The 12154-nt window shown below is 31.8% G+C and overlaps 1 protein-coding gene and 1 non-coding gene across 2 annotated transcripts; both read left to right on the top strand.

Annotated features, from left to right (window-relative positions):
• Positions 1-5764: 5764 nt before the first annotated feature.
• Positions 5765-5838, top strand: TRNAV-CAC (transfer RNA valine (anticodon CAC)). The gene has a single exon. It is a non-coding gene; the product is annotated as a tRNA-Val (tRNA).
• A 67-nt stretch (positions 5839-5905) lies between these two features.
• On the top strand, positions 5906-10847 carry LOC101502641 (PRA1 family protein A1-like). The gene is made up of 8 exons (XM_004515886.4): positions 5906-6242; positions 6575-6615; positions 6722-6800; positions 7394-7480; positions 7557-7645; positions 7772-7843; positions 7929-8058; positions 10511-10847. Exons 1-7 carry the CDS (start codon positions 6085-6087, stop codon positions 8030-8032), a joined length of 630 nt encoding a protein of 209 aa, XP_004515943.1. The 5' UTR covers positions 5906-6084; the 3' UTR covers positions 8033-8058; positions 10511-10847.
• Positions 10848-12154: the final 1307 nt, after the last annotated feature.

Here is a 12154-nt window from a genome sequence, read left to right as displayed (position 1 = left end):
TATATATATATATATATATTATTTGGGTAAAATGTACAAATTTTTACAAAATTGTGTATTAAAATGTTGTATATGATACAATATTTTTTAGTAATATATAATTAATGATTAATAGTAAGGAACTCTATGATAAGTAGGAGACTTGTGATTAATAATTAATTATAGTATATGATGCATATTTTGAAAATTAGTTATATACTCAATGTTCGGACTATTTGAAGAAGTGTTAGAATTAATTTGTAGAAATATATATATACTAATATGATTGATTATGTAATATGATATTTTATTTTGTATGCGATACTTCTTGACTTAAAAATATATATAAGAAATGATTTGACAACTAAGTGGCTTGTATATAGTTTTAAGATATCTCCTATCTTTAGAAAAATTATGTCCTAACATATTTTTTTTTTTAAAATAGGCAGTATATCTTTTTTGTCACACCGAAGAATAATTGAATATGAAAAATTGGTTGGATCGAATTATGGCGATTGGTACCATAACATGATAATTGTTCTCATGCATGAAAAATTGATCGACATTATTGATAAGTTTGTTGAGATTGCACTAGTTGATCCAACCAACTCTGAAGCAACCAAGACTTATGAGAAATACTCGAAACAATGTCTTACAGTTAAGTGTATCATCCTAGCATCCATGAACCCTAATCTTCAGATGCAACATGAGAATATGAACCCTTATGAAATCATCAAACATCTTATAAAGATGTACGACAGACAAAGTAGGATAGCTTAATATACATTGTTTAAAACTTTGTTTAAGTCCACATTGAATGTCAATGACCAAGTTGGACCCCGTGTGCTTAAGATGATTGATCTCCTTGAACAACTTGAGAAGTTGAGGTGCACAATTGAGAAAGAGTTTTCTCAATACTTGATTCTGCAATCACTTCCCGATTCATTTTCACAATTTGTTTTGAATTTGAGTATGAATAAGATGGACCCTGATCTATTGATTGATTATGAGAATCAATTTTGGACCTTAATGTGGTGTGGCCAAGCTCAAACACAAAAGGGATAATGACGATCAAGTTGATGTTGAATGTTTCTTCTGTAAGGAGAAGGGGCATTGGAAGAGAAATTGCAAGAAGTATCTTATTCTTGAAGAAATAAGGTTAGACATTAATGAAAAATATTTTAACGAATTTTTAACTATTATTGATCCTATCATATAGGTATTAGATACTTATAGTAGTTTCAACATTTGTAATACATTACAGGGACTATAGATGAAGAGAATGTTGAATAAAGGTGAAGTCAACCTTCAAGTAGGGATTTGAGAAAATGTTGTTGTGGTAGCCATAAGATCATTCTCATTAATAATGTCCACCGACAAAGTTATAGGTTTAGATTATTGTAATTATGTTTCAAAGTTTATTTCAAATGTAATTTTAATTTTATGTTTGACAAGTGTAGTTTTCTCATTTCTTTTAATATTTGTTCCATTTACCATAATGATGATTTATATGTGAATGATTATCTTAAACAAGGAATATATATATCTCACCAAGCGTGAATTATAATTCGGTTGTGCATGTTTCTTCTAGTTTCAAAAAGAGATAATCAGTTAAATAAAACATAATTTTGATATTGCAGGCTTAGACCCATTGGTGACAAAAGAATTAACAAGTTACACAAGGAAGGTTTCCTTGATAATTATGATTATGAATCATATTAAACTTGTGAATCTAGTCTCAAAGGAAAAATGATTAAATCTCCATCTACTAGATGAAGATCGAGCTTTTGAACTACAAGGACTAATTCATACAAATGTTTGTAGACCTACGAAAATTCAAGTCAAATAAGAATATTCTTATTTTATTAATTTCACTAATGATGTGTCTAGATGTGGAAACACAAATTTTAATAATTTGAAATGTTCAAAAAATTCCACAATGAAGTTGAAAATCATATTGGTAAGAGTATCAAGATGCTTAAATTTGATAAATGGGGAGAATATCTTAGTGATAATTTTATTGATTATCTAAAAATGAATGGAATTATCTCACAATGGACACCTCTAGGTACACCATAACACAATGGTGTATCTGAAAGAAGAAATCAAACCTTATTGGATATGGTTAGATCTATGATGTGGTTCATTGATCTTCCAATAAATTTATTATGGGGGTATATTTTAGAAGCTGAAACTTATCTTCTAAATAAAGTCCCTACAAAAGCAGTCTCTACAACTTAATATGAGATATGGAAAGGACATAAACCAAATCTAAAATATATTAGAATTTTGACTTGTCCTACTTACATTCAAATATTGCAAGCAAATAAACTTGATACAAGGTCTAGTAAGTGTAGGTTCATTGGATATCCTAAAGAAACGATTAGATATTATTGCTACCATCCTTCTAACCATAAAATGTTTTTGGCTAGAAGATGGACCTTTCTCGAAAATGAATTTCTCGTTGTGAGAAGTTATGGTAAATAAATAAAACTTGATGAAGATCTAGTCAAGTACATCGTGCACTTGAAGGATTAAACTTGATGGTGCAAGATGACACTACAAATGAAGATTATCATAATGATGGTGATACTAAGAGCTATGAAGAGACTATGTAAATCTTGGATCATGATAAACGGCAGAAAGTCATGGTGTTTGAAATTGAATCAATGAAGTCAATAAAGTTTGAACTTTGGTCGAGGTTGCAAAGGATATAAAATTGATTGGTTCTAAATGAGTATACGAGAAAAAGATTGGAGCAGATGGAAAAGTTGAGACTTATAAAGCTCGTCTTGTTGCCAAAGAATATCCTCAAAAAGAAAGAATAGACTATGACGAAACTCGTTCTCCTAAGGCAATGATCAAATTGATTCGGGTTCAACTTGTCAAAGCCACATACCTTGATTAATATATTACTAGTTTAGTATTGAGCCTACAAGGTCACACAAATGAGTGTTCTAATTTTTACTAAATAATTATTTTTGATAATTAAATTGGAGATATTATTGTATTTTTTTGTTAGCCCTAAGAATACAAATAATATAACAAATAATCGACAAATACATATTATTCTTCATGAATGATGGGTACATGAAAGAAAAAAAAATGCTTTTCAGTAATAAACATGTAATTAATTTTATTTGATAGGAGCATGTGTCCTTATAAATAGACATCAAATAATCTCTCAATATATACGTATCATTCAATTTTCTTGTTCTAGTATTAAAAGGTTGATGGTAAAAATCCGTCTCATTGTGGATACACATAATATATCCAAATTTATTTAGTTGAAAATGTTATGAACATAATTTGTCCTTTACTATAGTGACCATAGCCCAACCATCCTCAAAAGGAAGGGAAAAAAGATCATGAGAATAAGCCACTGTGCCACCCCTATTTGAGAGAGATATTCCCTTAATCGAATGCCACCTTTTTTTGTGCACGTCAGATCCCATCCAGCATAACCACAAAAATAATATTTCAACTACTCATTTCACAAAAACTTGCTCTTTTGATATTAATAGTATGTTAAGTTTCAAAATCCTACAACAAAAAACAAGTATGAATATTATTCGCCACCACCAATATCAACAGTTCCAATATGTTATTGCAATCATGGAAACAATGCAATAGAGACTTTATTGACTTCGTCATGAAGAGCATAAGGGATCCAAGATCATTTTTCGATGAAAACGGTAACCATTAGTAAGAAGGAATCCTCTAAAAAATTTCTAAAGAAAGTGCCTAAGTCATTCTAGACCGGACTACAACACTCTATGATGTTACATCAACACTAATATTGGTGTTAAGTAATTAGTCAAATGCTTAAAAAATAAACATTTGGTTAAAGTTTGTTAATTAAAAGTGCAACTCTTGTTTATTTATTTATTATAGAACTCGTAAGGTTAATGAAAATATATTTTAAACTCCATGTTCAACTAACTTTCAAAACAAGATCATTCATTTAAAGGTTTGTAAACTAACTTGATTAAACAAAATATTTTGATCCACAAAAGATGACATACAAGTTCATTATAACATAGAAGTACATATTAATTTGGAAAAGTACATTAGAGTAAAGAAAAGACAATCCTCAGAGTCAAGCACATCAAAATATAGTGACCTCTACGTTTAGAGCCTATACAAAAGTATAAATCATTAGTTATATAACAACTACTTGACTAAAGCCTCTAGTATCCTAATGATCAAGCAAAAAGTGTGATATATAATGGTCTAATTCAACACTAATTTAGACATAGAAGATGAATGAATTAGATTTTGATTCGAATACTAAAGTTGTAGGTAATTGAATTGGATTTCTAAGAGTATAAGAATTGTATTTATTGGATAAATGTAACTCAAGACATGGTCCAAACACTACACTATAATATAGTATGTCGCACAAGAAAGTTATGCTTCACACTACGGTGCATTGCTTCATATTCACAAAATCATATGGTCTCGCAATACAACTTGTATCTTTTGCATTGCAAGACCAAACACGAAACTTAGGTTTTTGGGAAATGGTTCATCGCAGTGCAAAGACATAGACACAAGTCAAATTTCTAACTATGAAAGTAATGGCATTCTCCACTGCGTCCCGACGTAGATTTCTAAAAATCTTTAAACAAATGAATTTAAACATATTGAAATTAAAATTGTATCAATTATTGACATATATTCTAAAACACTTTTAATATCAAATTAATCTTTTGAAACCTTATTTAATTTATTATAGAATTTGTTACACCTATAGTAATATTTTGATCTTTTAAATATTTCCAAACCTCATTATTGGAACAAAGAATGGTGTTCCAGATTGCACAAAACTATCACCAATAGGTTGATTCTAGGTGATATTAACCAAGGGTTCATTGTTAGGATGGAAAAGTCAAGCCGCTAGGGACTAAAAATATTGGACCTTTTACTGTTCGTCTTCACACAACTAAGAAAAGTAGGGTTATGATTACAATCGCGAGTATACACTAATTCAACTAAAGAGTCGAGAAAAAGTATTCTCCAATCAACATTTACAAGACAACAATCCATTTTTTTCTTAAATGAACACCATGTTGTAAGATTATTCTCTAAGTGAGAAATCCATCAATAGTGTCCACGTCCATAACACTAAAACTATCCATCAACTGTAAAAAAAGAATTGACACCGGAAAGATTAAAGTCACCTCCAACCACTCCATTTTAATTTCTAATCAAATTGAAGTAATCAAAAAACAACCAAGGGCTAACAATGAAGAGTCTCAACTCAATATAATGCTCCCAAAGCTAGATACAAACATTATGGGTTATGAGTTGAGAGACATAAATAACCAAACAAAGCCAATTTGCAATATTCTAAGAAATATCAGATGGATTAATACATGCATTGAATTAGATAAAAATAACCTAATTATCATAAGAGATAACTCAAGCTCAAGTGTCTCTAACATAATTTTGAACTTTAAATTTTTTAAAGATATTCGTAATTAAGAAAATTCCAAAAATTATCAAATTTGATTATTACTAATTCCAAAAAATACAAAAAAATGAATTATATTATAACTGTAAATAAGTATAAAAGTAACCTAATTGATTCAAAAGAATTCAAATCACTTCAAAAAAAAAGAACCAAAAATCATCGACTTTCATATAGTTTGATTTTTATTGCCCAAAAAAAAGAAAAACAAAAGGGGCAAACGAGCGAGGGATTGTTCCATAAGATTTCTTGTTGCATTATGTTAATTAATAATATACTAAACATTTCACAAACCTTCAACATTCAAATTATGTCTGGGTGGTGTAGTCGGTTATCACGCTAGTCTCACACACTAGAGGTCCCCGGTTCGAACCCGGGCTCAGACAACGAACCATTCTTACAACATTTTTTTCTTACCAAAAAGTCATAAATAAAACGCAATACTTTCTCCTTCTCTTTTCTTCACTTGTTCAGTTTCCTTCTTCTTTCTTTTACCAATTATCACATCACTTCCTTCATCGTTCTCCTCTTCCTTCACGCCTCTTTTCAATTCATATTTTTTCCTTCCATTTTCAATCACCGCGCCATCGGAGTTTCTCTCCGAAATCGAAACAAACACAAAGAGAGAGAAAATGGATTGGGGAAACGTTACCGCCGAAGATCTCGTCGACGCTCTCCGCGAAGTGGATTGGTCTTCGCCGCCGCGTCCTCTCTCCGAATTCTTCTCCCGATTCACCCTTCCGAGATCTTCCTCCAAATGGAACAGCCGTCTCAAATGCAATCTCTACTAGTACCAATTCGCCCTCCTTTTCGTTTTTTGCTTTTCTTTTCCAATTCGAATCAAATTAGGTTTTCGTATTTTAAGGTTTTTGCATGACCTTTTTGATACTGATTTTTGTATGATTTTGAACTTATTTTGAGCTTTTACAATTTTTCTTTTACTGTATATGTTTGTCAAACGGAAATTGGATTTATTTGATTTCATAATTGAAATAGATGATTCCGTTATCAATTTTTTATTACGTGGACATAGTTCGGGATTTTTTTGTTATTGTTATCTGATTATCACTGTAGACAAGTTTTATGGTTGGAAAATAACGAGGGTTATGGTTGTATTTGCAGCTACCGAACCAACTACTTCATTTTGATTGTTTCTGTTCTCAGTAAGTGAGCATGTTGAATTCTATTTATTCAAAATTCTAGGTTTTACATTTTTTGATGTGTGCTTTGCATTGCTCTGTCTGATCATCCGCATTTTGAATTGTGTAGTTTTGGGTTTTCTTCGGAGGCCGCTTTCTATTGTAGCCGCGCTTCTTACAGCACTCAGTATTGCCTTTCTAAATGACAGGTAAGCAGTGTTAGTGTGGTACTTACTGGCTCTCTTTATGTAATGTTGTTTTAAGGCTTATTTGGTTTTACAAACATTTTGGTTGAAGGTGTTGTAATGGTGTGCTAGTTTTGTATTTGTTGTTTATAGTAAGATTTTGATGCGACTTTTTGCGATGTTAATCTGATTTTTTTGCTTGTGCAACAAAGCTGACTTATGCTTCTATTTCGTGCCTTTTTTCGCCATCATAGTTAATTAATAATCACCCCTCCCCAAAATTAGTCAAATTCTACGGTTACCCAAAAGAAAACAAAGGAACTCCAATGTGTTATGACACAAATGTTGAATTCAATGAGCTGCCTAGAAGTTATACTCAGATGACATGGGCTGTTAGAAAATTATATTTTTCCAGTTCTATGCAGGATTTGTAAAATATTTACAATTTTTTTTCTTCAAACCCAGGTAATGGATGAGTATGAGAAGATTTGAAATACAAAGACTTCATTTAGTCTGTTGACTCTGTCCCAGTTTTATTTTTATTATTATTATGAAATGCAAACTTTTCTATATTTCTTCGACATCAGTGATCAATATAATGGGTATTTCTTTTGCAGCTTTGCAGGTACCTTTAGTGAGAAGGTTACAAGAACAGTTAGGCAATTTTCCCCTCATTTAGCCGCCAAAATGAGACCTCCTCTTACGTAAGTATGTTTGGTTGTTATTATATCTATGCATCTTTGGATTTTTCTGCATCTTTAGTAATTATTCTTATTCCAGGCCTGTTATTCGTGGACGTCCATCAGCTAAGAGAGCAATTTATATTTGTGGTCGGCCGCGTTGGGTGTTTGTCTTGATATTTTCTTCCGGTAAATATAGTCTATGAAACAGTTATTTTTTCTCCTTATAATTTTGGATGTTTGCCCAATCCTTGTTACAAACTTACAATTCCAATTTTTACTGACTTAACTGCTACTTTTACCCCCTCGTTGCAGCAAGTTTTTTTCTCTGGTTTGTTTCGGCTGGTCTCCTGACTGTTTTATGGGCGCTTGCTATTGGTCTTCTTGGTAATTGCAGATTGAGAAATTTTAATCTTAATATTGTTGAGCATTTTTGTTCTTGTTTTTAAGTTGATTTTTCTCGCTTTTTCAGCTACCATCCTGCATGCAAGCTTTAGAACACCTAACCTGAAAGCACGTCTAAACACATTCCGTGAAGAGTTTCGTGCTGTATGGCGCAATTATAGTGAGCTGTAGCTCACAAAAAATTTGCTGGACTGAATGTGAGAGCTTTTCTGCATAGAATAATTTTTTTTTTTTACGGGATGCACATCATATATATATATGCTTAATAATTTCCTGTTTATGCACAACTTGTAATATACATGGGCATGTTAAAATGATTCAGAGTTGATATGTATGCTATAGAGTTATATAGTCTGATAGGCATTTGCTTGAAACGTACTAAAGTATTTGGTTTATTTGTAAGGGATTTGAAAGGGAAGCGGGTGGAGGTGGCCAACAACCCTTTTTCTTAATTTTGTCTACCCTCTAATATCAGTAGAAGGGAGAGAAATAATATTTTAAGTATAGTGACTAAAAGCATTTTATGTAGAAATCCAAAACTACCCTCCACCTCCTTACATCATTGCCACCGCTAGGCACCTTCAATTGTCACTCCTGCAAACACCAACATGCTGCTGCCAGGCATCCTTCTCTATTATCACCACTGCACAGTATCCTTCACCAGTCACCACCACCACCATTGAGCACCCTCCATTTCTGCTCGACACTTGCCACTGTTGCTAGGAATCCTTTAGTCTACCACTGCTGCAATTGCCATTTCCCGATACTCCACTATCACCACCCTCCACGTCACTATTATTGAACATCCTCCATTGCCTATGCTGCTTGTTACCCTCAACAACTACCACTGTCCCTTAACATCCTTCACCACCTCTGCTGTTAGATACCCTCCACTATTGTTATTGGAATCCAGCACCTTCCATTGTCTCTGCTGCTGCATGGTACCCTCAACCACCACCACTGTTGCTTACATACACCGCTCAACATTGCTGCCACCATTTGGTACTCTTCACCATAGCTCACCCACCACCACCACTGCTGTTCGACACCCTCTGTCATTTGCTACTGCTTTGTAGAACTGGGCATTTAAAAATATCACTATTACTAACCTACATTAGTAAATTAGTTTTATTTTCCTCTCCTTCCCTTGCAAATCAAACAAGGAGAGGTTTATTTCCCCTCCCCTCCCCTCCCTTCTCCTCCTTAACCAAACAAAATCACTAGGATTTCCCCTTCCATTCCCTTCTTCCTTTGAGCCAAAAACTGTTGTTGCACATTTTCTATTTTTATATAATCTCAGCTGTCATAAATAAATCTCTTTCTTTATTAATATGTTCTATCCAAAACATGGGTTTAGCCAACATGATACATATTGGACATGGGAAGCTGAGTTAGGGGAGATTGAACATGGGAAATCAACAAAATGAATGGACGAGTGATAGGGCTTGGGGGGTGAAGGGAAAGTAAGTAGTAAATAAGGTAACGAGAGAGAGGGGTATGATAGCCTAAAGTTGGGTAGTACTGGGGAGTCCTTTGTCTTCTTTCTTTCCATTTTCGTTTCATTTCAAGAATTTCAGAATCTAAATTCTTCTGTTAGGACTTGAGCTCCCGGTTATTTACTATTACTATTATATGACACTAGCGTCCAGACAAACACTCTTGCGCCCGTCTGTCTGCTTTTTTATTGTGTTAAATGGAGAGTGTGAAAAAATTGTTATGACAATGGTAGAAAAAAAATTAGGCATATAGGAGTAATAGGATGAAAAAAATAAAACGGAAGTGGTGTAAGTAAGTTATAGATAACCGTAAGGTGAATTTATTTTTATTTTTTTATTTTTATTTATAAATGGAAGTTATTTAAAAATAGGCTACACCAAATGTGTGTATTGCCTTTATTAATGTTATAGATTATAGATATAGGGACATTTCCATTGATGTTATTTAGTTCTGTATCTTACGCTTTCTGTTTTAGAGAATGTAAAACAGGCTCTACATGATAAAATTTATAACATTGTCTTCACAGGACAGGAACTCAATTCCTCTGGGTTTTCACTCAGTTTATAGAAATATCCAAATATCTATCTTACATTATATTATCTTGCCTCTCCCATCTATTGGCTTTATGAATTGTTTTAAACTTTTATAATATGCTCAATGTTTTAGTAGTGTTGGAATAAGTGATAAACACCTTATGATCTATATAAGAATGTACATTTAAATTGAGCTGAAAGTGTGATTGCCTTTCCTATGTATCCACCACTCTTAATTTCGTTTAACTTCTGTCCAGTAACTAATTTATATTGTAAATGATAGAGGGATCAGATTTCATGAGTATGACTTTTGGCTTATTCATGTGATGTGTAAACTTGGAAATGTAGATTTCTTCTGGTTTGATTTAGATTTCAGGGGGATGCAGACCTTGGATTTCATCCGTTTTTTGATTTGGGACCATTCCTCACACTCCCTCATTTTATTTTCGGATGTTAACATGTGCTCTTTTCATGATGTAATTTTTTGGAGTATAATTGTGATATTAAGCATTCTATTTTACACTTGAATTATGGTTTTATTGGCAAACCTTGTAGATTTCCAAATTTTGGTACCACTCAAAAGAATTGCATAACTGATGTGGTATAAATGTTGTTTTAGGTATGCCGTATGCTGCATTTTAGTGGGAGCAATTTCCTGTGATTGGATTGGAACTTTCCAGGGAGGCTGCCAACCGTCCAACAGATTGTAAATTTTCTGAATCGTGCTTCTGTAAAGTACATTGTTTTCATTGTTTATTATATCCTAGTGGAAGCATTGGAATATGGATACATCCTGTAACATAGGAACTGTCACCATACTAGTTTTCAGAATTCTTAATTCCGCTGTGAAATTGGTTAAGATACTTCAATTACTTTTATGGTTCTTACTTGTAGGTTCTTATTTATTTTGGTACTGTGATTTCTGTTTTGGTAAAGATTACAAAAATTGTTGCCTATCTTTTATGATTTAGTATGATGAATGTTTCTGGAGCAATTTTGTTTTGGTAAAGTACTCTTTCCAGTCTCATATATAAGCAACAAAAATATATTTCACACCCTTTCAAATAAGTAATTTGGTTCATTTAATTTTTTTGAAGTAATGAAAAAAAGTCATTGTATTAGCTAAGTTGTCCTTCATGATAACTTGTTTCATGTGAATAAAATGAGTTATTATAAAATCTACAGTAATTAAAGTGTATTAGGAATTATAGCATTAAATAAAGTAGAATTAGTCAAATTTTGCTTATATATTAGATCATCAAATCGGACCTTTTTTGTTGGTTATATTCAGAAATCGGAGATTGTACTTATTAGGTGGATAGAACTTCTGTTATTGCATTACATATGTTGACTTTGATATATATGTGATGTTGTTCTGTATGCTGTTTCTGTATGTTCTGTGTCCATATACGAGCTCCGGTAAATCTGCTGACCATTCCTTTGACGTCTCTTCCATCGTTGTAAGTAGGACACTGCCATGATTGTGGCGAATGTTTTTTGGGGTCGATTGTGGCGAGGTTCATAAGGGAAAAGAGGGAACTTCTATCAAAGTGGCCATGCCACCATTCACATTAATGTAATGATGATATACATCTAGATATACATCGACAACTCAACATGGATTCATTAAATATGGGTTACTGTGCCTTAAAAAATATTAAGTCCCACAATTTTAATTTATACATTAATATTTAATTTATATTTAATTTTATTACAATTTAAAATATTAATTTAAATATTTTATTTAATATTATTATATATTATTTTAATTTTAATTTAAAATGAAATTGAATTTAAATTTTTATAACAATAATAAAAATTAAATGTTAAATACATAATATAAATACTTAAAAAGGATAAAAGTAAATTAATAAAAAAGATGATAGTCATATATTTACTATGAAAGTATTATTCTTTCTTGAAGTAACTATGTTGACAACACGAAATTCTAAATTTGCTAAAAACTGAATTTTACGCAACGTTTGTCTTATAAGGTCTTTCGTGATTTATACAATTCTCCCCAAAAGTCTTAGAAATTACAGTCCTTTCCAAAAGCATTAATTATTTTTTTTTTTATCTTTATTGATTTTGTTAAGTGAAATAAAATATTTCATTAATTGAATAATAGCTTAATTTAATACTTTTAAATGAAATAATATTTCATTATATCTCTTTCAAATTGAATGCATTTCAAATGAAAAGCAAAAGCAATTAATGTCTTTATAAACTTAAAACTATTTAATATTTTTTCATGTAATTATAT

Source organism: Cicer arietinum, chromosome 3 (genome assembly GCF_000331145.2).
Source record: "Cicer arietinum cultivar CDC Frontier isolate Library 1 chromosome 3, Cicar.CDCFrontier_v2.0, whole genome shotgun sequence".
NCBI lineage: Eukaryota > Viridiplantae > Streptophyta > Magnoliopsida > Fabales > Fabaceae > Cicer > Cicer arietinum.
The sequence above is the reverse complement of the archived record's forward strand: the minus strand, read 5'-3'. Positions and strand labels throughout refer to the sequence as shown.